The sequence below is a fragment of the Scyliorhinus canicula genome, chromosome 9 (genome assembly GCF_902713615.1).
Source record: "Scyliorhinus canicula chromosome 9, sScyCan1.1, whole genome shotgun sequence".
NCBI classification, from domain to species: domain Eukaryota; kingdom Metazoa; phylum Chordata; class Chondrichthyes; order Carcharhiniformes; family Scyliorhinidae; genus Scyliorhinus; species Scyliorhinus canicula.
The window spans coordinates 126,148,088-126,175,123 of record NC_052154.1 but is presented as its reverse complement, the minus strand read 5'-3'; the positions used below and the strand labels follow the sequence as shown (position 1 = coordinate 126,175,123).

Below are 27,036 nucleotides of genomic sequence, written 5' to 3'. Positions count from 1 at the left end.
GACCCCATCATCCCCCCACAAGAACAAAGTTAACTCATGAACGAAACTGAGCAACGGCCCAAACATCGATACAAAAAGCACTCCATGTACAGTCGAAAACGCAAATAACTTTAACAGCACAAGCACAGCATTACACTCCCCCAACGTTCAGTATCATCAGTCACCTGCCAGTCTTTTGTCCTTAACAAAGTCCATCGCCTCGTCTGGCGATCCAAAGTAATGTTCTTGACTCTCGAAGGTGGCCCACAAACAAGCTGGGTGTAATATTCCGAACTTCATCCCCTTCTTGAAGAGGGCCGAATTTACCCTATTAAATCCCGCTCTTCCTTTGGCCAGTTCCACACCCAGGTCCTGGTAGATGCGCAGCTCGCTGTTCTCCCACTTGCAGCTCCGTGTCTGCTTGGCCCACCTCAAAATCTGTTCCTTATCTAGGAGCCGGTGCATCCGCACCATCATCGCCCTCCGCGGCTCATTCAAACGTGGCTTCCATGCAAGCGCTCTATGCGATCTGTCCACTTCCAAGGGTCAAGCAAACGTCCCATCACCCAGCAGCTTTTCAAACATACTTGCCACGTATGCCCTTGCGTCCGATCCCTCGTTATCCTCCGGGAGGCCGACGATCCTCAGGTTCTGTCTACGGGACCTGTCCTCCAAATCCTCCATCTTCTCCTGCAGTCTTTTCTGGTGGTCCCTCATCAGCCCCATCTCCAACTCTATCGCGGTTAGCTGGTCCTCGTGCTCAGCCACCTTCTCTTCCACCCTCTGGATTGCCAGTCCGTGGACTTATAGTCTCTGTTCCACCCGCAGATCGATGCCTTAATCGGGTCTGAGCCTTCCCGTTTTTGCTTGTCAAAACACTCCTGAATGAATTTCACCAGCTGCGCCGTTGCCCACAGGGCCGCCAATCCAGGATCCTGCACCTCCGCCATGTTCTCCTGTGCTGTAGGTTCTGCAGCTATTGCCCGGCTATTTCTTCTTATAAGACCACTTCTGGTCCACATCTCCATAAACTGGTGGGGGATTCCTCCTCTCTGTCTCACCCGCCTCCGAATTTTCTGATCAAATTCCACAAAGGTTGGGAGAAACGGTCCAAAACGTCCACCACAAGCAGGAGCTACCAAATACGCAACCTCCTATTCCATGGCCGCCGCCGGAAGTTACCAGTTGTAGCATTTCTGTTGACTGGGTTTCCAAACCCTTTCCTGTGTTCCAAGAATGCAGCTCTGAGCCAGCTGTAAGGGGCTAGATGTCCCTTTGTTTGTCATGACTTTATCTCTCAGTGTGCCTCATGTTACAATGGAAGTCGTGTTGCTCTGATCTGAGCTGTGTTGCATCAAGCCTATGGCTTAGAAATAGGCTATTTATCCTAACTGGACTATTGTCATGTTTATGCTCCCAACAGGCCTCGTCCCTCTGTTTTTATCCAATTCTATCTTCAACTCTTTCCTCTCACATGTAATTATTTAGATCTCCCAAAAATGCATTTATGCTATTCACTTCAATTACTCCTTGTAGTAGAGCACTCCATAGTTGTATCACATTGGGATAAGGTGGGTTTCTCCTCAATTCCTGATTGGATTTATCTGTGGTCATCTTGTATTTATGGCACCAAGGTTTTGAACTCCTCTACAATTAGAAATATCTTCTCTATGTCTACCTTATCAAAACCCTTTATCATTTCAAAGACCTTCATCAAGTCTCCTTTTCTGGAAAGGAACCCCAATCTTTCTTGATAGTTGTAATGTCTCAGTTGTTACCCTTTTGTGCATCTTCTTCTATAAAATGGAGAGAATTGTAAACAGTATTCTTAAGGAAGGGTGCATACAAGTTTAACATGACTTCAATTGATTCTCCCTGAAAGCAAACTCCTGTGCTTGGATTTCTTTTTTGGCCTTATTACCTTGCATCCCTGCCTTTAGTGATTTGTGTATGGGCACCACTAGATTCCTTTACCCCTGTACCCCAGTTCAACTTATTATCCAAGCTGTATGTGACTTAATTCGCCTTCCAACGAAAGTGCGCTCCTCCCACTTATTTATATAGAAATTAATTTGCCATTTAAACACCCATTATTCAGTTTGATTAATGCCATCTGATAGATATAGAGAAATACAGCACAGAACAGGCCCTTCGGCCCACGATGTTGCGCCAAACTTTTGTCCTAGGTTAATCATAGAATTTTGGACAATTTTTCATGGCCAATCCACCCAACCTGCACATCTTTGGACTGTGGGAGGAAACCGGAGTACCCGGAGGAAACCCACGCAGTCACGGGGAGGATGTGCAGACTCCAGACAGACAGTGACCCAAGTCGAAATCGAACTTGGGACCCTGGAGCTGTGAAGCAATTGTGCTATCCACAATGCTACCGTGCTGCCCTTAAGAAGTTAACCTACACTCCCTTATTCTACCCTAATCCAAGTACCTATCCAATAGCCGCTTGAAGGTCCATAAATTTTCCGACTCAACTACTACCACAGGCAGTGCATTCCATGCCCCCACTACTCTCTGGGTAAAGAACCTACCTCTGACATCCCCTCTATATCTTCCACCATTTATCTTAAATTTATGTCCCCTTGTAATGGTGTGTTCCACCCGGGGAAAAAGTCTCTGACTGTCTACTCTATCTATTCCCCTGATCATCTTATAAACCTCTATCAAGTCGCCCCTCATCCTTCTCCGTTCTAATGAGAAAAGGCCTAGCACCCTCAACCTTTCCTCGTATGACCTACTCTCCATTCCAGGCAACATCCTGGTAAATCTCCTTTGCACCTTTTCCAAAGCTTCCACATCCTTCCTAAAATGAGGTGACCAGAACTGCACACAGTACTCCAAATGTGGCCTGACCAAGGTTTTGTACAGCTGCATCATCACCTCACGGCTCTTAAATTCAATCCCTCTGCTAATGAACGCTAGCACACCATAGGCCTTCTTCACAGCTCTATCCACTTGAGTGGCAACTTTCAAAGAACTATGAACATAGACCCCAAGATCTCTCTGCTCCTCCACATTGCCAAGAACCCTACCATTAACCCTGTATTCCGCATTCAGATTTGTCCTTCCAAAATGGACAACCTCACACTTGTCAGGGTTAAACTCCATCTGCCACTTCTCAGCCCAGCTCTGCATTTTATCTATGTCTCTTTGAAGCCGTCATAATCTTCTTTTGCATTAACTAGGTCCCTCAATTTGTTGTTGTACTTGCAATTCCTGTGTCGAATCATTAAGGTAAATTGTAACCAATTGATCTCAGACTGATTCCTGCGATTCCATTTCTTTCCTTCTCATCTTTTGCCAGCCTGAGCAGCTGTCCTTAATCTATATACTTCACTTTACGACTTGTAGCTAACTTCTTATCCATTCTGCTGCCTGCACCCAGCTCCATTCTCTCCGTGTGGGTCTGCGTTTCCTCTGGGCACTCCGGTTTCCTCCCACATTCCAAAGATGTGCAGGTTATGTGGATTGGTCACGCTAAATTGCCTCGGAGTGTCCAAAAGTTAGGTGGGGTTGCTGAATTACAGGAATAGGGTGGAGGTGTGGGCTGAGGTGGGGGCCGGTGTAGACCCAATGGGCTAAATGGCCGTCTTCATCACTGTAAATTCTATAATATCGGGCCTCGGCCTAACATTATGGTTGATCTCCCCTGCCGGGGATTGACGAAGGTGCTAATAAAGCCAAAGATAAAATGTAGCAAAAACAAACCCTGATTGTGGTAATTCTGCTGAGGCCAGACTTTCTCAAACTCTACCTTGTTATTTTACTGGAAGATTCTGGGTGCTTTCGCACAGGCTCAGCTACATTTTATCCACAAGGGATGTGATTCAACCAATTCCGAGTGCGTTAAGCCTGACCTAACCTCTGAAACATTCCACAAATATACAGATAGACCCCGATTATAGATCAACCTGTTGCTTAAAGTAAGCTCGAAGTAAAATTGACCTGTGGAATGACAGACATTTAGGGGATCATACGAAACATATTCTATAAAGTTAACAATCAACTCCTGAAAAACCTGATTCTATTTATCATTCACTGTAAATTCTTGTAATACTAATGCTGAAACTGAATGTTGTTAACCTGATGGTAGTCAACTAGTCTTCTACGTGAATTGCTCACTATGATGGAATCCAAAATTTATTGACTGCTCATGCAGAATTTGTTATTTTGTTCCAGATCAAGATAAACAATTGAATTTCCGGACAATGTTGAAGAAAAGGTAAGTCTCTAGCACATGAAGTCTCAGAGAGACTTCAAGAGAACACCTTGCACTTAGCGATATTGTGATATATGTGATAGTTTCAGGATCCTTTGATTTGATTTGATTTATTATTGTCACATGTATTAGTATACGGTGAAAAGTATTGTTTCTTGCACGCTGTACAAACAATGCATACCGTACATAGGGAAGGAAGGAGAGACTGCAGAATATAATGTTACAGTTATCGCAAGGTGTAGAGAAAAGATCAACTTAATACGAGGGAGGTCCATTCGAAAGTCTGATGGCAGTAGGGAAGAAGCTGTTCTTGAGTCGGTTGGTAATTATCCTCAGGAAGCAACAAGAACTGTAGAGAGGATAAAAGCAAATTACTGCGGATGCTGGAATCTGAAACAAACACAGAAAATACTGGACAATCTCAGCAGGTCTGACAGCATCGATGGAGAGAGGAGGGAGCTAACGATTTGAGTCTGGATGACTCTTTGTCAAAGTTAGGGAGAACTGGAAATGGGGTCAGATTTGTGCTGCAGTGGGGGGGGGGGGGGGGGGGGGGAATGGGCGTGGAGCAGTTCACATTGCAGCAGGCCAGGGATGGACATGCAGATATGAAAGCAGGACAGTGAGATGAAATGGCCAATGACAGGAAGGACTGGGTCCTGCTTGTGGATGGACCGGAGGTGTTCTGCAAAGCGGTCATCATTCTGCTCTCCGTCCACATGTCTATACTTGGCTTGCTACAATGTTCCGGTGAAGCCCAGCGCAAACTGGAGGGACGATTAGGCACATTACAGCCTTCCGGACTTAACATTGAGCTCAACAACTTCACACTGTGAACTCCCTCCTCCACCTTAACCCCATTTTTATTTCTATCAATTTATTTTAATTTCTTCCATTGATCTGTTTTGCCCTCCCACTCACTCCACTTGGGTCAATTGTTCCTGGTTGCCTATTACACACTGTTCACTTTTGTACTGCTGTTCACACACTCTAATCTCTTTATGTGCCACTATCAGCATCCTTCTTAGCCTTAATCCCCTCCATTTACATTCCTTTTATCTTCTGTCCTCAACATCTTTGTCTATCGCCACATACTGCTGGCCCCCAATCCAGCCCCACCTACCGCTCAACGTCTCTCCCCCCCCCCCCCCCCCCCCCCACTGCAGCACAAATCTGACCCCATTTCCAGTTCTCCCTAACTTTGACAAAGAGTCATCCAGACTCGAAACGTTCACTCCCTTTTCTCTCCATAGATGCTGTCAGACCTGCTGAGATTGTCCAGCACTTTCTGTTGGTGCAGAGATACACAGGAACTGGAGAATGCAGAATGGAAATAGAATGGGCAAATATATACACACATATATGTGCATATCTGATGGCATCCATCAGTGTTGGGAATAATATGTACACACACATATGTATATTATGATCAGTAGCTAAATACAAGCTACATAGGAGTTTCACTAACTGATGCGTTTCTATGGAGAATATAGAGTGGGCAGCATGGTTCATATAAAGTGTACCTGCTTTACACTTTGTAAAAAAACAGTACTAAACGGCACCTTGTCAGGGTCTCCCAGGCCGTTAGGTCCCGGGAGAATCCCGCGAATGCGTATTTAAGTGAGCCTAATGGATCATTTAAATATGCAGGTCTGAATCACGGCCAGTGAGGGCAAGATCCAGATCATGAAGTCTCACCAGATTTCATTAAATCTCATGGGTGCGTTTCGATCATCTTTCACAAGATTCAATGGTCTTGTCCCGACACCAAGTCAGCGTGACGAGGCTGCTAAATCCCATCCTATATAAATGATACTGCTTTGCTAAATGTACAATCTGAACATGCTGTATAACTGTGATGTCTTGGAATACTAGGTGAGTAATTATGATGCATACTATATGGAGGATGCTTGTACACAGAAGATATTTAATGGGCAACTCTGGGCTATAAAGCGAATTCTCAATATATAATTATATGATATATAGAAGATATGCAAGAGCAATAATGGACTTGATAAGGGTAACAGTAGGATGTATAGAGAATACATTGAGGATCAAAGAATCATAGAATCCCTACAGTGCAGAAATAGGCCATTCAGCCTGCACCAACACTCTGAAAGAGCACTCCACCCAGGCCCACCCCCCCTGCAATCCCATACCCCCACCCAACCTTTGCATACTGAGGGGCAATTTAGCACGATCAAGCAATCTAACCTGTAAATCTTTGGACTGTGAGAGGAAACTGAAGCACCCCGAGGAAACCCACGCAGACACGGGGAGAAAGTGCAAACTTCTCACAGTAACCCAAGGCCAAAATTGAACCTGGGTCCCTAGTACTGTGAGGCAATAGTGCTAACCACTGTGCCTATTTAAGCTTTCTTCATAAGATGTTGCTATCGGTAGTTAAAGCAGCATTTATTACCCATCTCATTGGTGGTGGTGAGCCACCTCCAGTCCATGTGCTGTAGATCACCCACAGTGCTGTTAGGAAGGGAGTTCCAGGATTTTGACCCAATAACAGTAAAGGAACGGCATATGGTTCAAAGTCAAGATGTTGAGTGGCCTGGAGGAGAATTTGAAGATGGTGATGTTCCCATGCATCTGCTGATCTTGTCCTTCTAGGCGGTAGAGGCCACGAGGTTGGAAGCTGTTGTCGAAGGAGTCTTGGTGAGTTTCTGCAGTGCATTTTGTAGATAGCAGACACTGCTACCACTGTGTGTCAGTAGTGAAGTGAGTGAATGCTTAAAGTGGTGGATGGGATGCCAATCAAGCGGGCTGCTTTGTCCTGGATGATGTCAAGCTTCTTGAGTGTTGTTGGATATGCACTCATCCAGGCAAGTGGAGAGTATTCCATCATAATCCTGACTCGTGCCTTGTAGATGATAGACAGGTTTTGGGGAGTCAGGAGATAAGTTACTCGCTGCTGAACTCCCAGCCTCTGACCTGCTCTTGTAGCCACAGTATTTATATGGATAGTCCAGTTCAGTTTCTGGTCACTGGTAATCCCCAGTGTGTTGATAGTGGGGGATTCAGTGATGGCAATGTTCTAAATGTCAGGGTGAATGGTTACATTCTCTCTTGTTGGATTGGACATTGTCTGGCACGTGTGTGGCATGAACGTTAGTTGCCACTTATCAGCTCAAGCCTGAGTATTGTTCAGGCCTTGCTGAATATGGATACGGATTGTTTTGTTATTTGAGGAATCGCGAATGGTGATGAACATTGAGTAATAATCAGCAAACAACTCCACTTCTGACTTGATGGCGGGAAGATGATTGATGATGCAACTGAAGATAGTTGGGTTGAGGAAACTACCCTGAGGAAGTTCTGCAACCATAACCACCTTCCTATTTTACAAGGTATGACTTGATGTTTTCCCCCTGATTCCTATTGACATCAGTTTTGCTAGGGCTCCTTGATGCCACCATTGGCCAACTGCTGCCTTGAATAAGAGCAATGACTCGCAGTTCAACCCTTTTGTCCATGTTTGTATTATTGAGGGGCTGGTTTAGCACAGTGGGCTAAACAGCTGGCTTGTAATGCAGAACAAGACCAGCAGCGCGGGCTCAATTCCCGTACCATCCTCCCCGAACAGGCGCCGGAATATGGCGACTAGGGGCTTTTCACAGTAACTTCATTGAAGCCTACTTGTGACAATAAGTGATTGAAAAAAGACTGGAATTAAGTCAGGACCTGAGTGGCCCTGGTAGAACCCAAACTGAGCAACAATGAGCAGGTTATTGCTGAGTATTGCTACTTGATAGCACAGTGGATGACCCCTTCCATCACTTTGCAGAGAATCAAAAAGCAGACTGATATCCTGCTTTTTTTTTGGAACAGAACATATCTGGGTAATGCTCCACATTGCCGGATAGATGCCAGTGCTGTAGCTGAACTGAAACAGCTTGGCTAGCGACGCAGATAATACTAGAGCACAAGTACTGTTGCCGGAATGTTGCCAGGGGTCATAGCCTTTGCAGTACCCGATGCCTTCAGCCCTTTCTTGAGTTTATTAATATTATTAATAAAGATTATTATTATCTATGAAATACAACTGAAGCAAAACCATTTGTAGATTCCCTATTAAGCCAAGAGCTCCACATACCGCATTAAATTAGTAGTTTTCATCTCCCTACACACATTTTATATTGATGCACCTCAATGCAAGTGCAAAGACAGCAAAAGCTGCCTCTGTTAATTACTCACTGAAAGAAAATCCCAGTGACAGAAAGAACATGAAAGGGGATACTGTTTGAATGCAAAAAGAACAAGCAAGTAGATTAAAAACAATATTGTCATAATATACACCAGTATATCATGGTGCAGACACACACTGATGGACACACACACAGGGACCAATCAACATGTACAAACACCGCAGCCAATCACCAGTTAGAACACACACTATAAAGGCAGAGGGCACCACGGTTCCCGCTCATTCTGGGTGCTGCCTCTGAGTGTAACAAGAACTCATCCAGCCCAGCACAGACTCACACCACATGCTGAGAGAATCAACTGGTTCGGACAAGGCTTAGGTCTCTAGTTTAAGTTAGCATCATCTAGACCCACAGTCATCGTGTGTTAGTTAGTTAGAAGTAGTTAATAAAATTGAGTTGAACCTTCATCAGTATGGGAAGTGTCTGTTCATCTCTCAAGTCTACACTAGCCAACACTTCAAATATAAAAATATGTGTAAACATATGACTTTGGGAAATAAGAATTAAAATCGATTAACAGATAAGATATGGGTGTTAGTTTAACTTAATCTGGATGTTGTGGTTTTTTACTTCCGAAGGTAAATTCTAAGAAAACATTCAGATTCTGAAACCAAAACAGTCAGCAGCGATAAAATGATGAAACTTGTGATCAAAGATCATTGAACACAGAGATTAAAAATCTGGAAATAGACAACAGTGAGCTGAATTAATGAATGAATGGATGAATGAATAAATGAAGGGAAAATGTATGCTTCAGTCATGAAGAAAATGATTGGTAAAAGCAGGCATTTGTCAAAAGCAATTTTTTTTTTTTTATAAATTTAGATTACCCAATTCTTTTTTCTATTAAGGGGCAATTTAGCGTGGCCAATCCACCTACTCTGCACATTTTTGGGTTGTGGGGGCGAAACCCACGCAGACACGGGGAGAATGTGCAAACTCCACACGGACAGTGACCCAGAGCCGGGATCGAACCTGGGACCTCAGCGCCGTGAGGCGGTTGTGCTAACCACTAGGCCACCGTGCTGCCCTATCAAAAGCAATTTTTAGAGGAGAAACAATAATCCAATCCTTGTCCTCAGCAGAGGCGATGTGTTTGATAAGCTTCTAAGAAACAGTTAAACTAGTTTGTGGGAATAAGGGGAATGTTGTAATTGAGTATTGAAAACAGTTGGACCAGCTTTGCTGAGGATGCTTCTGGTGATTGAAGAAAGATCACAATGAAAATAGGGCACTTTTGAAAATAAAATTCCAGCTAGAGGGAGACAAAGTTACGATGAAACCGATTCTGGGATTTGTAAATAGGCCTTTCCATTTACAAATGAGGTCTTCCAATAAACCCATTGAGGTCTTCTCGCAGACCCCAGTTGATAACTCCTAGTGTATAAGGGATGGTATGAAGAAGATAATAATCTTTATTGTCACAAGTAGGCTTACAGTAACACTGCAATGAAGTTACTGTGAAAATCCCCGAGTTGCCACATTCCAGCAGATGTTCGGGTACGCAGAGGGAGAGCACCCGGAGGAAACCCACGCAGACACAGGGAGAACGTGCAGACTCAGCACAGACAGTGACCCAAGCCGAGAATCGAACCTGTGATTCTGCAGCTGTGAAGCAACAGTGCTAACCACTGTGCTACTTTCAAGTCACAGGGATCTGGAGGCTCAGCTGTAGACAAAAGGTAGATGTTCAGGAAAGCTGTCACCTAATCTGTGATTGATCTTGCTGATGAGAGCATACCATGAGCAATGAATACTCAATGAATGAATGTTGGGGTCAATTCTCCATTGAGATCAATTTTCTGGGATCTTGCAGTGCCTAGTTGGGCCTCACAGGCATTGGTCAATGATCACAAATGCTTCATCCTTTGGAATAAATAAGCATTTGTACTCAGATTTTAGAACTGCATCCACTCCCCATATCTTGTTTTTTGGAAGAAACTCAATGAAGGACAGCATGGTAGCACAGTGGCTAGCACTGTGGCTTCACAGTGCCAGGGTCCCAGGTTCGATTCCCCGCTCGGTCACTGTCTATGCAGAGTCTGCACGTTCTTACCGTGTTTGCGTGGGTTTCTTCCCGGTGCTCTGGTTTCCTCCCACAGTCCAAGGATGTGCAGGTTAGGTGGATTGGCCATGATAAATTGCCCTTAGTGCCCAAAAAGGTTAGGGTGGATTATTGAGTTACGGGGATAGGGTGGAAGTGAGGGCTTAAATGGGTTGGTGCAGACTCGATGGGCCGAATGGCCTCCTTCTGCACTGCATGTTCTATATTCTATGAATACGTGAAATATAGATTGTCCAAGAAAGTAACTGAGATTTACTTACAGGTCAACCCCAGCTGTCAAAGAAGAAAGAAAAGTTCCTGATGAAAAGGAGATGTGGGAGATCTTACTGAAAGCTGATAAGAAGGACTATGAGAAAATCTGCGCGGAGTATGGCTTCACCGACTTCAGGGGAATGCTGAAACGCTTAAAGGAAATGAAGAAAAAAGTTGAGACTGAGGTAGGAGGGAATTAAGGATTTACAAATTTCGAGTCAAGGGAATGAGATAGAATTGGAAGCAATACACAAAGAGGAGGAACAACTTGTTTGCCAGTGCATTTGGAATTCAAGAAAAAGAAAAACCAACAGCCCAGAGATGCACTGATACTAGTAACGTTGTTAAAATAGAAGATAGTTGCAATGGAGAAAGTTTTAAATCTAGAGTGAGAGGAAAAATTGCCTTCAACAAACTTTTTTATCTCCACTACTTTGGGAAAGCGGGTAGCATAATCAAAGTCCTTTCCCACCCGGGTCCCTTCCCACCTGGGTTACTCTCTTCCAACTTCTTCCATCGGGCAGGAGATACAAACGTCTCAAAACACGCACTAACAGATTCAAAAACAACTCCTTCCCTGCTGTTACCATCCTCCTGAATGATCCTCTTATGAACTGAACTGATCTCTTCACTTCAGTAGTACTGCACTCTGTAAGCTCACCCGTTGCCTGTGCCTGTGTATTTACATTGCGTATTTATGTATGTCCTATTTTTTTTTCACGTATGGAATGATCTGTCTGGGCTGCACGCAGAACAAGACTTTTCCCTGTACCTCGGTACACGTGACAATAAAACAAATCCAAATCCACCGGCTAGGCCACCATTTATTGCCCATCTCTAATTGTAGTTGAGAAGGTGGTGATGAGCAACCATCTTGAACCGCTGATAACCATGTGGTGCTGGTACACCCACAGTTACTGTTGGGAAGGGAGTTCCAGGATTTTGATCTCGCAACAGCGAAGAAATAGTGATATATTTCCAAGTCAGCATGGTTTGTGGCTTGGAGGGGAATCTGTAGGTGGTGGTGTTCCCATGTATCTGCTGCCTTGTCCTTCTCGGTGATAGAGGTCGCAGATTTGGAAGGTGCTATCGAAGGTGCATCTGGGGAGTTTCTGAGGTGCATCTTCTCGGCATTACACAATGCTGCCACTTTCCATAAATGGTGGATGGAGTGAATCTTTAGGGTGGTGGATGGGCTTTTTTGCCCTGATGTTGCCGAACTGCTTGAGTGTTATTGGAGCTGCATTCATCCAGCAAGTGAAGAGTATTCCATCACACTCCTGATTTGTGCCTTATGGATGATGGACAGACTTTAAGGAGTCAGGATGTGAGTTAGTCACCAAAGAGTTCCCAGTTTCTCACCTCTTGTAGCCACAATATTTATATGACTAGTCTAGTTCAGTGGCTGGTCAATGGTAACCATGAGGATGTTGATAGTGGGAGATATAGTGATGGTAATGGCATTGAATGTCAAGGGGAGTTGATTATATTCTCTCTTGTTGGGGTCATTATCTAATACTTTGTGTGGCGTGAATGTTACTTGCCACTTATAAGCCCAAACCTGAATGTTGTTGAAGTCTTGTTGCATATGGACACAGACTGCTTCAGTATATAAGGATTTTCGAATGGTGCCAAACATTTTGCAATCATCAACGGACATCCCCACTACTGAACTTATAATGTAGGAAAGGCCATTAATAAAACAGCTGAAGATTGTAGGCCCGACAACATTGCTCTGAGGTACTCCTGCAACGATGACCTGGGACCGACATGATTGGCCTCCAACAACCACAACCATCTTCATTTGTATGACTTCAATGGGCGGAGACTTTTCCCCTGGTGAGCATTGACTTCAGTTTTGCTCGGGCTCTTTGATGCCGCACCTGGTCAAATGTGCTTTGATGTCATGGGATGTCATGGTCACCTCACCTCTTGAATTCAGCTCTTTTGTCCACTTGGTCCAAGGTTGTAGTGAGATCAGGAGTGGAGAACCGTTGGTGGAACCCAAACTGAGCATCAGTGAGCTGAGTAAATGATGCTTGATAGCACTGTTGACTGCTCCTTCCACCATTTGGCTGACGATTGAGTGTAGATTGATCAGACAGTAATTGATTGGGTTGGATTTGTGCTGCTTTTTGTGGGCAGGACACACCTGGGCAATTTTCCACATTTCTGGGTAGATGCCATGTTGAAGCTATGCTGGAATGGTGTGGCGAGGGGCACAGCTAGTTAATGTACACATGTCACCAGTACTGTAACTGGAATATTGTCAGGGCCCAACATTTGGAGTATCCGGTACCTTTAGCCATTTCTTGATATCAAGTCGAGTGAAGTGAATTGGCTGATCTGTGATGCTGAGGACCTTGGGAGGAGGCAGATATAAGGCACAAACATGGGAAAATGGCCTTGGAAAAGAGAGAATGATGGATTAGACAAGAGGTGGAATCTTCGCTTCTGGAGTCGAGGTCTGGTGGCGGGGGAAAATCAGCGTGATTCCTGCTGCGTAGCAGGACGCACACGTTCAGCTGATTAATTGCATATCAGTGAGGAGCGCAGTGAATCGTGTGGTGGGGTGGGCAGGAAGTTGATCACCCTGCTGTTACCTTATTGGTTGAAGGTCCTGGCACTATATTTAAACTATCACCTGGACAACTATTCATTCAATGCAGGTGAGGAGCTCCACATTATTCCTCCGGAGTCCCTGTGGCCGCATTTCTACTGCAGGAGTTTGCAGACCTGACCAACCTCATACCAGGACATACAAAAGTATTTCCAGCATTGCCTTTCACCACTGCAGTGGCCCCTTTTCGTCAGCATCTTGATTTTGCTGAGGCCCTGCTGCCTGTCGTTGCTCAGGCACTTGCTCCTCATGTCCCTGAGCCACCTCCTCCTCGTCTGGGTGAGAGCCATTCCCAAGACATGGTTACCTGCAGCCTGCATCATCAACGCAACAGTGGATTTAGTGAGCATGTCCTTCAAATAAAAGCCTCTCTTCATCTAAAAGCCAGCAGGTCTGTATAAGCATGGCATCCCTAGCCCACCCCTTCCTGATGAAGGCTAGACATCGGCTGCCATTCACCAGTAGCACTCCTTGGAGGCATCCACCTCCCTCCTTCCCTCCTTTCATCACTGCATCTGGCTGCAGCAGATACCAAATGGCACAGAATGCCACATCTTGCTGGGCTCTCAAAGTTATGAGACCCAGGAGTTGGGAATGAACCTTCTGCTGTGTGGGCTTTACTATAGAGTAGGAGAACACAACTGTGCATTGTTGACAAAAAGTTACCTAATAATTATTAGGGTGTCCCTTTAGTCAGCCACTTGTGCTGACCTTGAACTGTAACCATCCAAAAAGACCCTCTTCCAAATTTAAGAGATCTCACTTACTGCCTAACTCAGTGGTTAAAGTCATGTTTAGAAAATGCTGTGCATCACCTTCCAGACTCAGTCCACCACATCTACCCTCCCCCTGCTATCCAAACAACTTCTCCCATCATCACCCTTGACACACCCAATATCACCATACCTTTCCCCTCTGACACCCTTCAACCTCCCCCCATTACCCTGGATTCTATTACAATCCACCTCCATACACCTTCCCTACGCTCACCTGTTACTCTCCCCATTCCCACCCTGACCCTACCCCCTACCAGTATCCAAGCCATCTTTCTTGTCCCCCCTCCATGACCCACCCAATGAAATCTTCACCGACCAAACTCTCACCCTGGACCTGACAGCCTACTGCACCCCACTCCTTCCTCGGACTGTGACTGTTCCCTCCTATCACCGGTACCTTAAGTTCATCCCCTGGTACCCACCGACGACACCACTGACCCCACCCTCGAAGACACTCTTCCCCCTTCCCGCTCTCCCAGACGTGCTTTCCCTCTCCACCCTTTGCCAAACTCACTGTCCCCGACCAACTTTCCCTGTTTAGCCTGCCTCCCGTGTCTAGCCTTGGCCAATATTTGCTACAGGCCCTCAATATGGTTGAATGTATGTGCAGTGCCCAAGAAGGAGCAAGCCCCAGCTATAGATATCAAAGTCATGGAAGAGCTGAAGCTCATGAGGTGCACACCACTTATATACAGTCATAAAGCTGAACGTTCTACATTCCCACTGGCAGGAAACTTAATTTGGAGGGTGAATGTCATGCCGATGAGGTGACCTTTTAAAAAGCATGCATGAGAAGCTATTGAATACAAATGCAGGGCTGGATTCTCTGTCCGTTCATGTCAGTGGGACTCTCCCGCCCCGCTCAGTGAATGGGAGATTTAGCTGAGCGTAAATTCTCTGTCCTCACTAGCAACAGTAGCAGGGAGGACTCACAACAGAGAATACTGGCTGTGGGTCCCAGCATTGATCATCGGGAAGCTTGACCTGTCTTTAACTTGCCTTGAAATTTGGGAGAACAAAGTTCAAACAGTTCATCCCACTGTCGGCAAACAGATATTTTGAGGGTGGGGTGAAGGGGGGGTGGGGGGAATCTTGCCCCTTGTATGGGTGGGTGGGGTGGGTCATCCGATGTTGACAGGAGATTGTTTATTTGATTTGTTTTGATTTCTTGTCACATGTAAATACAGTGAAACATATTTTTCTGCGGGCGAGGAACGTACAAGAGTACGTACACAGTAAACAAAGGAATCATCAACAGAGAACATTTACAAATGGTACATCGACAAACAATGATTGGTTACAGTGCGGAACAAGGGGCCAAACAAAGCAAATACATGAGCAAGAGCAGCATAGGGCGTTGTGAATAGTGTTCTTACAGAGAACAGATCAGTCTGAGCGGGAGTCGTTGAGGAGTCTTGTAGCTGTGGGGAAGAAGCTGTTCCTATGTCTGGATGTGCGGGTATTTAGACTTCTGTACCTTCTGCCTGATGGAAGGGTCTGGAAGAAGGCAATGCCTGGGTGGGAGGAGTCTCTGATAATGCTGTCTGCCTTCCTGAGGCAGCAGGAGGTGTTTCCAGAACCAATGTGGGGGTGGCAAGCTTGTGTGATGCGTTGGGCTGAGTTCACCACAGTCTGCAGTTTCTTGTGATCTTGGACCGAGCAGTTGCCATACCAAGCTGTAATGCAGATGGATAGGATGCTCTCTATCGCACATCTGTAGAGGTTTGTGAGAGTCGATGCTGAGATGCCAAATTTCTTTAGCTTCCGTAGGAAGTAGAAACGTTGTTGGGCTTTCTTGATTGTTGCATCAACGTGAATGAACCAGGACAGACTGTTTGTGATGGTGACCCCCAGGAACTTAAAGCTATCGTCCATCTCCACTTCGGAACCATTGATGCAGATGGGAGTGTGTGTTGTGCAACGCTTCCTGAAGTCGATGATCAATTCCTTGGTCTTTCCAACATTTAGAGAGAGGTTGTTTTCAGTACATCATGCAACCAAGTGATTTATCTCCCTCCTGTAGTCTGATTCGTTGTTGTTTGAGATACGGCCCACCACAGTCGGATCATCCGCAAACTTATAAATTGAGTTGGAGTTAAATCTTGCAAAACAGTCATGTGTGTATAGGGAGTACAGTAGAGGACTGAGCACACATCCTTGCGGGGTCCGGTGTTGAGGCCTATTGTGGAGGAGGCGCTGTTGCCTATCCTGCCAGATTGCAGTCTATTGGTCAGGAAGTCAAGGATCCAGCTGCACAGGGAGGGGTCAAGTCCAAGATTGCACAGTTTGGTTATTAGTCTTGTCGGGAAAATGGTGTTGAAGGCAGAGCTGTAATCGATGAACAACAGTCTCACATAGGTATCCTTGTTGTCAAGGTGTACGAATGTTGATTGTAGAACGAGGGCGATAGCATCTCCTGTGGACCGGTTGTAGTGATAGGCAAACTGCAGTGGATTGAGACCGTCTGGGAGGCTGGAAGTGATCCATCTCATGACTAGCCGCTCAAAGCATTTCATGGTAACAGACGTCAGGGCCACCGGTCGGTAATCGTTGAGACAGGCTACCGTGTTCTTCTTTGGTACTGGTTTTATGGTGGTCTTCTTGAAGGAGGTGGGGACCTCAGAGCGGAGGAGTGAGGTGGTGAAGATATCCGCGAATACACCTTGCCAGCTGGTCTGCACAGGCTCTGAGTGCACGCCCAGGGACTACGTCGGGGCCTGTCACTTTCTGCAGATTCACTTTCAAGAAGGCAGCTCTTCCCTCTGAGGCTGCAATAGTGGGTATGGGTGTGTCCAGGGCTGTTGGGGCGGATGGCATTGATACATTGACTGACTGCTCAAAGTGGGCATAGAACTTGTTCAGATCGTCGAATAGGGATGCTCCAACCCCAGATATTTCACCTGGCCTTGCTTTGCAGCCTGTGATCTTGTGTAAGCCCTGCCATAGTCGTCGTGGGTTAGTGTAGTTGGCCTGGAACTTTAGTTTGATGCGGTATTGTCTTTTTGCATCTCTGATGGCTTTCCGTATGTCATATCTGGATTTCTTACATAGGTCATGGTAGTCAGACTTCAACGTCTCCGTCCAGAACTTCACAGGGCGTGAACTGTTTGGTTCAGCCAGGGTTTCCAATACCCGTATTGTCTTCTTTGGTACACAGTCCTCGATACACTTACTGATGAAGCCTGTGACGGTGGTTGCGTACTCTGTCCAGGTTAGCTGCCGCGGCCTTGAATATGGACCAGTCTCCAAGCAGTCGCGGAGGATGTCCTCAGATTCCTCGGACCAGCACTGCACAGTGTTCTTTACTAGCTCAGCACGCCTGTGGAGGTTACCCCTCTCCTCAGATGCCTGAGTGGGTCACTTTCAAATGGAAATCATGGTGGGTAATGGAACTTAAATCGGCAATCTAATTTGGAGAAACCACAGGATGACTGGTATAGAAAATTAAAATGTTTTAAACTATTGTAGTAATGGAGCTTATCTGACATTGGTGCTGAGCCATATTTTTTGGGTAGACAAAGAGAACTTTATTTTACAAGTTGCATCTGACCTGGGAATTGCTTAACAGAACACTGTATAGCGATTTACTTGTTTGAGTCTAATCTACACTGTACCTGTGTTGTGAAACTCCAGCTCCTTAGCACGAGCTTTGCTATCTTAATTAGTACATAAAGCTATCTGTTCTTCTGGGTGAGTCATACTCTCTAACTGTTCTTATAGGCTGTAAAGGTTTTAAAGCCATTGGAGGACATAGAAGGAAAAGTCGACTCAACAGTTACCTTTGATACAGTTTTGGAGCTGAGCGACCCGAATATGAAGATGCAATGGTTCAAGGTGAGGCAGGATTACTGGACTGAATCTTTTTGCATTGCCGCCAACTAAAAAAACTACCTGACATGTGCATGCTTTGGGATTTCTTGACCATTTTCTACAGCTTGGATTACAAGATTTTATTGCCACCTCTAACTCTACCTATACCTGTTATTTGTGTGGTATTGGGCAATCAGGCCATATCCTTAAATGCAAGATGCTCAGACTATTTATGGGAGTTACTGTCATCACCATACCCATAAATATCTAAGTCAAGACAAGAACCTTGTACATTGTCTCATTTACAACAATAAGGCAGGGCTTTGGCCAGGTCGGAGAATCCCCAGGGGGTGGTGTGAATCCCGCCCCGCCACTCCGACGCCGGCTGCTGTGTTCTCCGGCGCCGGTTTTCAGGCAGGGACGGGGATCAAGCCACGCCGGTCGGGGGCCGTTGGCAGCGCCCCCCCCCCCCGGCAATTCTCTGGGCCCCAATGGCCGAGCGGCCGTCGGTTTCTGGCCAGTCTCGCCGGCGTGGATTGGACATGGTCCCACGCAGCGGGACCTGGCTGGTAGGCCAGCTGGTGCGGTCCTCGGGGGGGGGGGGGGGGGGGGGGGGGGGGGTCGGTGCGGTCCTCGGGGGGGGGGGGGCGCGGGGGGATCAGGCCCCGGAGGGGGCACCCACGGTGGCCTGGCCCGCGATTGGGGCCCACCGATCTGCGGGCGGGCCTGTGCCGTGAAGGCACTCCTTCCTTCCGCGCCGGCCCCTGGAGGGCTCTACCATGGCCGGTGCGGAGAAGGCCATGCATTTCTATGAGTTTGGGCACGCCGGCGATTCTGCAGGTTAGGTTGATTGGCCGTGCTAAATTGCCCTTAGTATACAAAAAGCGTTCTTGGCGCCGGTGTTGGCCAATTCGCCAATTCGCCAATTGCGGTGAATCCCGCTCTTGGCTTGTAGTTTTGTCAGGTCATCTCCTGAGGGTGTGCATCTTGGAGTCACTCTTCAATATATCACTGAGTAATCCTTTTTATGTTTAATCTCAGACAGTAAATTCAAATGGACTGCTTCACCATCAAGTTACTCTTGAGGCTATCCTTGCATTCAAGGGTTATGAGATGGTAATCAGGAGTTGATATTCTCCTCCATGGAGGCCAATGTTTCCCGCCACCTAATTCCCCACAGACTTGAATTAGCATATATATTGACTGTCAGCACTCTGCATAGGTTGTCACCTTTTTGAGCACACTGTCCTTTCGGTACTGCTCATACACAATCACATTATTAATTAAAGAGATTTGGGTGTTGCATACTGCATATACCAACTCCTGTGTTAGAATGGAGTGGCTGTATCATCCCCAGTGGGAAATGTGTGGCATTAAATGAATAATAAATGAGAGTGAACGGGGAGAAATGGATAGCAATTAAGAGAAGAGGAAATTGTGGCGGCATGGTGGCGCAGTGGTTAGCACTGCAGTCTCACAGCACTGAGGACCCGGGTTTGATCCTGCCCAGGTCATTGGCCGTGTGGAGTTTGCACATTCTCCTTGTGTTTTCATGGGTTTCACTTCCACAACCCAAAAGATGTGCAGGGTAGGTGAATCGGCCATGCTAAATTGCCCCCTAATTTGAAAAAACAATTAGCTACTCTAAATTATTTTTTTAAAAAGAGGAAAGTAAGAAATATATGGTCGTGGAAGGAAATGGATGAAGGAGGGGCAATGGAGAGCAATGATGCTCGATAAATGGAAGATAGAAAGAATAATAAGTGTCAATAAATAGTGGAAATTATTGGGAGAGGGGTTAAGCTAGAAACTAGAAATGGTGCTTTGGGGAAGAAGGGGGGAAGGGCTTTGGGGTGCATTAATAAAAGATTTCCAGCATTAACTGAGGGTGGCAAAGAATGTCCGTATGTACCGGAATGTTGAAAGGAGCAAAGGAGTACTGGTCTGAACTAAAGGTTGAGGATTGGGAAGAGAAGAGTGCCAACTTGAACAGGGAAAAATGAATGAATGCCAGATGGATTTGAATGGGCAAGTGGAAAAGTGCCAGTATGAGCAGGGTGAGTTTGAGCAGAAGAGGAAGAACCTCTTTTTCCTCAAATGGAAGGGAGAAGAGTCCCCATTGGGTGCCTTCGCCAAAAAGGATACCAATGAATCTTCCAGGGATTAAAATTAATGCCCAAACACCCCTCCCAATTTCTTCGTGGCCCCTGGGAAGCACTGGTTGGATTGCTCGAAGGGCAGAAAAAGAGGTGGTAAATGGTTTGTAGTCTCACCACTTTGTCAATTTACACCTGCCAGACTGCAAAGGGTTTCCCTGATGGGGCTAGGGGGTGGAAAAATCTAGGTTGAGAAGATGGTAATTGTTCTCAGCACCATTTTCCCAACGTTGCCTCTGCTACCTCTGCCCAGTTCGGAGCAGTATAGCATGTGCAATATTGGCCACTTTCTCTGTGAAAGTGTACAGAACTGGATGGGATACGGTGACTACACTAGGGTGGACAGCGAGATAGTTGGATATGATAGAGAAGGGTTAATTTTGACCTTCACTGCCTGGGCAGGTATCTCGTGGATTAGGTCACCCTCCCATTGCAAAATGTACCCAATTTCCATTCCATTCAAAGCAATAGGAGCAGTTTGACTATGAAATTTCCCTTTGGTTAAACAACTTGCTGATGCTAATTTGGTGAAGACTGGAGAATGCATTGCACTAATATAACTCCAGCATTAGTAACATTGCAATAATTTAGCTTGAAACTGTTCTGATACAACAACGTTACTTTCCACCTCATATATTTAATTCTTGTTTTGCTAACATTGTCAGAACACTTTTACTGCTGGAAATTTTAAACAATGAATATAATTCAATTATAAAAGCCTTCTCTAGATATATTATTTTATCTTTCCAGTGAGTGATCCCTTCTTATTTTGGCAAAATGCAGCTAATCATTTTGAACCTTGAGGCTGAGAGTAGTTCTCCCTTCTGTAATGCTAGTTCATCAATGGTAGACAGTGTCACCATACGAATGAGCCTGGAAACAGCAGAAGACCAACACATATTTGATTGTAAAGGGCTGTCTCATCATCTGCAGCTTTATAGTACAGTTTAAAATAGAACGTATAGAATGAGTTGATGGGGGAATATTGACAGGGTTCTCCTGTTAATCCACTGTCGTGTTTGGAATAGAGCTATGGGAACCGCTGAATAATATGGGTTTCTATGACTCTCTCCAAAGTAACAGAAGGTGAACAGGCAACCCAAGTTCATCACCCAATATTTGTAGTGGTTGTGCAGTGAAGTTACTTAGGTCAGAAAGGCTGTGAGAGAGATCAGCTAAGCAGCACAAAGAGGTTACCTGATAGCAAAGGAAGAAGATTGCAGTCAAACCAATATTAACAAAACAACTGAAGGCAGATTGCAGAAAGATCAATTTAGGTAAAGGCACATCTGGTGTAGTTTGAAGCCTTGCAAAACAGGCTGGAATTCTCCATTTGGAAGTGTTCCCGCTGGGACTGAACAGTGTGTGATTTGCACTTCCATTGGGGGGCGCTATTCGGTAAGTGAGTCAGGACATGCAAATGAACCAGTACTCTGCTGGCCTGAATTGAGAGCAATTCCCGGCCCAGCGGGCGTTGTAATCGCTGGGGCCAGAGTTAGCTCTAAAGAACCTGGCAGCTGGAGCTGTTTATTAACCCTCCACTTGCTGCACACTCACTGCCGATGAACTTGGCTCACAGAAAACTTTCCCCCCCTCCCCTCCAATTCAAGAGTCTGAGGTGGTCCAAAGCTGCATGCCAGTGAGGAGAGAGGAGGGACACCCTCTCTCCCATGGTGGGCCGCAGACTTAAGCCCCCCTAGTGCTCAGGAGGTTGTGGCAGAGGTAGTCAGTGTTGCCAGCATCACCAGGAATAGACATCTGATGATCCTGAGGTGTGGGGCTCACTTGTGAGGCCTCTTCCCTGAGAGAGACGGAGAACCAGGGGGGTTCCAAAGGCCATGGTGCAGGTGTGCTTTGGAAGGAATGAGCTCTGCTGATCCCCTGATCCCCAGCATTTCTGAGGAGTGCACTGAGGAGTGGCAACACCTAGTCGGTCAGTGATTGAGCTTGGCCATGCCCATCCCCTTGATGAAATAGTTCAGGTATGAGGGTGTCCAGAGGGGCAGCCTGGGTGGGCTCCTAGATGACCAGAGGCTCCTTGAGCATGCAAAGGACACAGGGAGCACTCAGCAGTGTGAGCAGCCAAGAGCCTGTAAGTTGCACCAGCGTGGTGCATTTAAAACACATACTGTAGCAATGGTGGTCTGAGCCAGGCCACCCAATCCTGAAGGGGACACCCCGAGTCATGGTTTTGGCATCAAGTCTTTCCCTGTCATTGCCCCGGCCCAGGCAATCCCAACACCCCCAGCAACCTCCCTCCCCCAGCAAGCCTGATAATGTTTGAGGCTTTTTCAGAGGTTTTTAAGCCTCCCGCTCCCCCTCCACAGCCATGTTTCCAAGGCCCTGCTTGTAAATACTTAAACTAATCTGTCTAATCTGTGCCTGCAAGACCTCTGCCTAAGAGGGGCAGAGCATCATGCGGCCCGGGGGGGGGGGGGGGGGGGGGGGGCGGTGGGGGGGGGTTGGAGTGGAGCATGATGTGTCCAAGACGTTAATGATATTAAGATCCATACTTGGATCCACCGGCGTGGGGTGCAAATCCGATATGGCTGTCCGTGAGGGACTGGGGCATGGTGTTGGAACCGGCACTGGGCGCAAAATGTTTTTTCCATTTCACTCAAATCTCCGCCTGATCACAACTCCCACTTCCAAAGTCGCAAAGCAAAGAATCCAACCCAGAATATCCAGTCCTGTCCTTGAACTTCGTTTACATTGCTGATCTGAATAGGGACAGTAGTTGTGACAGGGAAAAACATTTATCTGTAGTTCCTGCTCCTGATTACAATAACTCGTTATGGAAACTACACTGTACAAATATCAGCTAAAGACACGATTACAATGAATCACCTATGCTCCACAATCAGACAGCTTGCTACCTTATAGTTATTTTAAAGTAATATTTTCTGTTCCATGGGTTTTACATGAACTGTGGGCCAATTAATTTCAGTTTCTTCACGCCATGGAGCTGCGCTATCTGTAACAGTCAGCAACTTTGTGTCTGCTTCTGCTTATGTTTCAGGATGGCGAGCCAATACGAACACAGTTCTCGCTGGGGAAGTTTGAAATTAAGCAAATGGGAACTAAGTTCATGCTTTCTGTGAAGAACCTAACCCAGAAAGATGCTGGCCAATACACATTAGTAGTTGGAGATAAAAAGTTCACCGTGGGGCTGAAAGTGAAAGGTACTGAGTGCAGCCAAAGAAGGCATTCATTTTGTATTAGATAACTGTAACGTTATGCAGTGGCTGAAAGGTAAACACTCAGCGATTGTATATTTATACTCCACACCGCGAGCATTGCTCGTGTCCACACCTTTGCCAGTTGCTTGTGATGGTCTGAATCCCTGGCAGATGTTCCTTCTCCACAAATAAGTTACTGCCACTTCCCATAATCAGCATATTGAAGATGCAGTAGGGCCCGCAATGTGGCAGAAATGGCACTGAGGTACCACAATTGAAGCCTCCTTTCCCCCAGCAATCTCTTACTCTTTCCCCTACTCTTACTTTGCAATCTCTGCATCTTCTGATGCTACAATTGTCAGACGTGGCCCAGTGGTGACATTTGCACCTCTGGGTCAGCTGGTTTTGGGTCCAGGTGAGATGTTAAACTGAAGCTCCATTAGCACTCAGGTGGACACACAGGATCCCATAGCACTGTTTTGAAAAAGAGTGGGGGAGTTGTGTCTGAATTCTAAACCAATATTTATTTCTCAACTGAAGTCACTGAAACAGATGAACTGGACGTTATATTGCTGGTAGTGAGATCTTGCTGAGCACAATCTTTATTATAACAGTGATAACACTTAATAAAAAACTGCATTTAAGTAGCTGTAAAGTACAAAAAATACCTTTGTAATAGTATGAATTTTATAACTGGGCACTGACAGGTTCCTTCTTATCAGCACGAATCCTATTGAGATCTCACTGTGGATCAGAGAAATGGGTTGGGCTTGTAGTGGCTTTGGAGGGGTTGGTGAAAGTCTTGCTTTGCCAGAATATCACCCTAAGAGTAGAATCCAACCTTTCAATTTCTTAAGAAAAATGTTTGGGAGGCATGCATGTTGAAGCACTGAATGCATGGGCACAGTAAATATGGCTCCTCTGTGCAATAAACCTCCAATGATTCTGAAACAATGGAACGGTAATAAAACCAGAGCTTCTTGAATAATTCAAAGACGGTCCTGAGGATGTACAATGAGTTCTTTGTTTCAAAGATCCTGATGTTGTTCCATTCCAGTGTTTGACTGCATGTTGCTTGACCATTATTTTTCTCACAGATGAGCCATTGAGGTTTGGGGTAAAACTGAAGCCTATAAAGGTGGTAGAGAGAGAAACAGGGATCTTTGAGTGCCGCCTCACGAAGAAGGTGCCGTCTGTCTGCTGGAAGTTTCGAGGTATTGAGGTGAAGCGAGACGACAAGCACGATATCATTGTGTCAGAGGATGGGCTAACCCACACCTTGAAAATCAAAGATGTGCGACCATGTGATGTTGGTGAATACAGCTTTGCTGCGGACAACCTAACCTCTTCTTCACAACTGGAGATAGATCGTAAGTTTTAACACTGAGCAATTAAGGTAGGCTGGTGAAGTGACCAAAAGTTTGTTGATGACCTTATATTGTTCAGCACTATCTGCAACCCCTTATATTCTGAAGCCGTCCATGCCCAAATGCAGCAAGACCTGTACAGTATCCAGGCTTGGGCTGACAAGTGGCAAGTAACATTTGCGCCACATAAGTGCGTGATGTTGTGGAGGACGCAACAAGCCACTACTATATTGATGACCCTCCCAGCGCTATATTGTAGGGCTCCTCCAGAATGGCCCAGGCACCTGAACCGCATCTTCAGGATGCCAAAGCAATGCATGGGTGTTGTTGAAATGTGTCTCTGTGTCTTTCTCTGCCCTCTGGATAGGTGTCATCAGCCACGACAACAGTGGGTAGCTCCTGTCACCCAGGAGCCAACCCCCCAGCTGGGGTTGCATCTTGAAGAGGCCAGGAACCATCGAGTGTGCCAGGATGAAGGCGTTGTGCACACTGCCCGTCTATTGGGCGCAGACGTGCATGATGCGCAGCTGATGGTCACACGCCAGCTGCACTTTCATCGAGTGGAACCACTTTTGGTTTGTGAAGATTGGCCTGTCATGGCAGGTGCCCGTAGGGCGACATGCATCTCGTTTATCATCCCCTGGTCTTGGGCCATCTCGGCGATGGCGTCGAAACCCACTGCCCAGGCATCCTGGTGGGCTTGGTCCACATTGAAATAGATGTATTGTGCTGACTGGGCATATAGGATGGTACAGTAACACAGTGGTTTGCACTGTTGCTTCACAGCGCCAGAGACCCGGGTTTGATTCCCACCTTGGGTCACTGTCTGCTGAGTGCGCACGTTCTCCCTATGTCTGTGTGGGTTTCCTCCCACAAGTCCTGAAAGACGTGTTTGTCAGGTGGATTGAACATTCTGAAATCTACCTCAGTGTACCCGAACAGGCACCAGAGTGCTACGATTGGGGGATTTTCACAGTAACTTCATTGCAGTGTTAATGTAAGCCTACTTGTGACATTATTAAAGATTATTATTATTAATAGGGCCTCTGTGACAGCGCAGATGCACATGTGCACCGAGTTCTGTGTGATTCCGGACAGGTCCTCCCTCGGTGCCTGGAAAGACCCCGTGGCACAGAGGTTCAGGCCGACCGTCACCTTGACGGCCACCGGGAGCTGGTGTCCTCCCCCATTCCCCCACAGTGCTGAATGCGCCATGATCCGGCAGATATGTCGCACTGTACTCCTGCACAGCCAGAGTCGTCGATGGCATGCCCAGTCCGGCAGGTACTCGAATGACAGGAGGTGCTGGTACACGCGAGGCCTCATGCGGCGCCTTTGCACCTCCTCCTCGGCCTGTTGGGCGGCCGGCTTTCCATCCTCACCGGCTACCTCCTGTTCCTCTGGGGCAGGCTCCGCTGCTGCAGATTCCTCTTCCCTAAGCAACCCCAGCTTGTACAGCTGCGCACATCGCCCGTTGCTGGTTAAACTCCAATATCCATTGTTTGCTGGGGTTGAAAAGCTGACATGTTAGCATGGTGGCTATTCCTGTGCCCAACCAGGTCCACCAAGCCCCGGTTGGCACTGTGGACACTGCCCTCACATTTCCCATCCCCCCGACCGATCCCCGCGACCCTGGCCCTGGCGGCGCCCGACACCCTGAGTACCTCAGGCCCTGACGCCCATCCCTGCTGCCAAGGGGACCATCAGCTGGCAATGCCCTTGCCAGCGGTATGCTCCGTGGCCCCCATCCATCTCCCCCCTTTAGGGGCTAGTGTGGGCATTGCCCTTGGACGGGCTGTGTGATGCCCAGAGATGGGTGGCGGCTCATTAGGAGAGATGGTGGTACGGTGGAAGGTGAAATTTGGGGGTGCGGGCTGGGATACAGGCATGGTGGGGTGGAAGGTGGGGGCTGGGATGCAGGCATGGTGGGGTGGAGATGGGGGCTGGGGTGTCCCAGTCCAATGCAGGGTCACCCCGGCCCCACAGCCCATCCCCGCCGTCAACCCCACCTGCGGCCCTCGTAGGACCCGCCCCCGGGCCGGTCAGGACCAGCAGGCCACGGTTGAGCCTCTCGGTGTCCTACCTCCTCTTTCTCCCTCATCAGCCACAACGCCTGTTTCTCGATTAATAAAAACACAAGTGAAACTCGCCATCGGGAATTTCCCCCAGTGGAGGCGGAAAATTGCAGAGGCCCAGAGAATACCAGGTCAGGCCCGCTAATGATATGTCAATGGCTTTTACTGTACGTCGTAGTGGAACATATTGATACCGCTGTCGAAGCACCGGAGAATTGCGATTTGCTGTAAATCAGGCACCTGCCACAATTTCAGCAAGATTCTCTGTCAGCCGACGCCTAAATCGGGAAAGGCAACTGGGCACAG

The 27,036-nt window shown here is 46.8% G+C and overlaps 1 protein-coding gene across 1 annotated transcript in view; it reads left to right on the top strand.

Moving 5' to 3' along the window:
* LOC119971662 (immunoglobulin superfamily member 22-like) overlaps nucleotides 1–27,036 on the top strand; it is a 148,213-nt gene that overhangs the window by 36,277 nt on the left and 84,900 nt on the right. Inside the window, exons 6-10 of the mRNA XM_038807516.1 lie at nucleotides 4,174–4,216; nucleotides 10,758–10,932; nucleotides 17,864–17,977; nucleotides 23,129–23,291; nucleotides 24,386–24,658. Coding sequence (XP_038663444.1) covers nucleotides 4,174–4,216; nucleotides 10,758–10,932; nucleotides 17,864–17,977; nucleotides 23,129–23,291; nucleotides 24,386–24,658 — 768 coding nt within the window. The remainder of the gene's footprint in view (nucleotides 1–4,173; nucleotides 4,217–10,757; nucleotides 10,933–17,863; nucleotides 17,978–23,128; nucleotides 23,292–24,385; nucleotides 24,659–27,036) is intronic.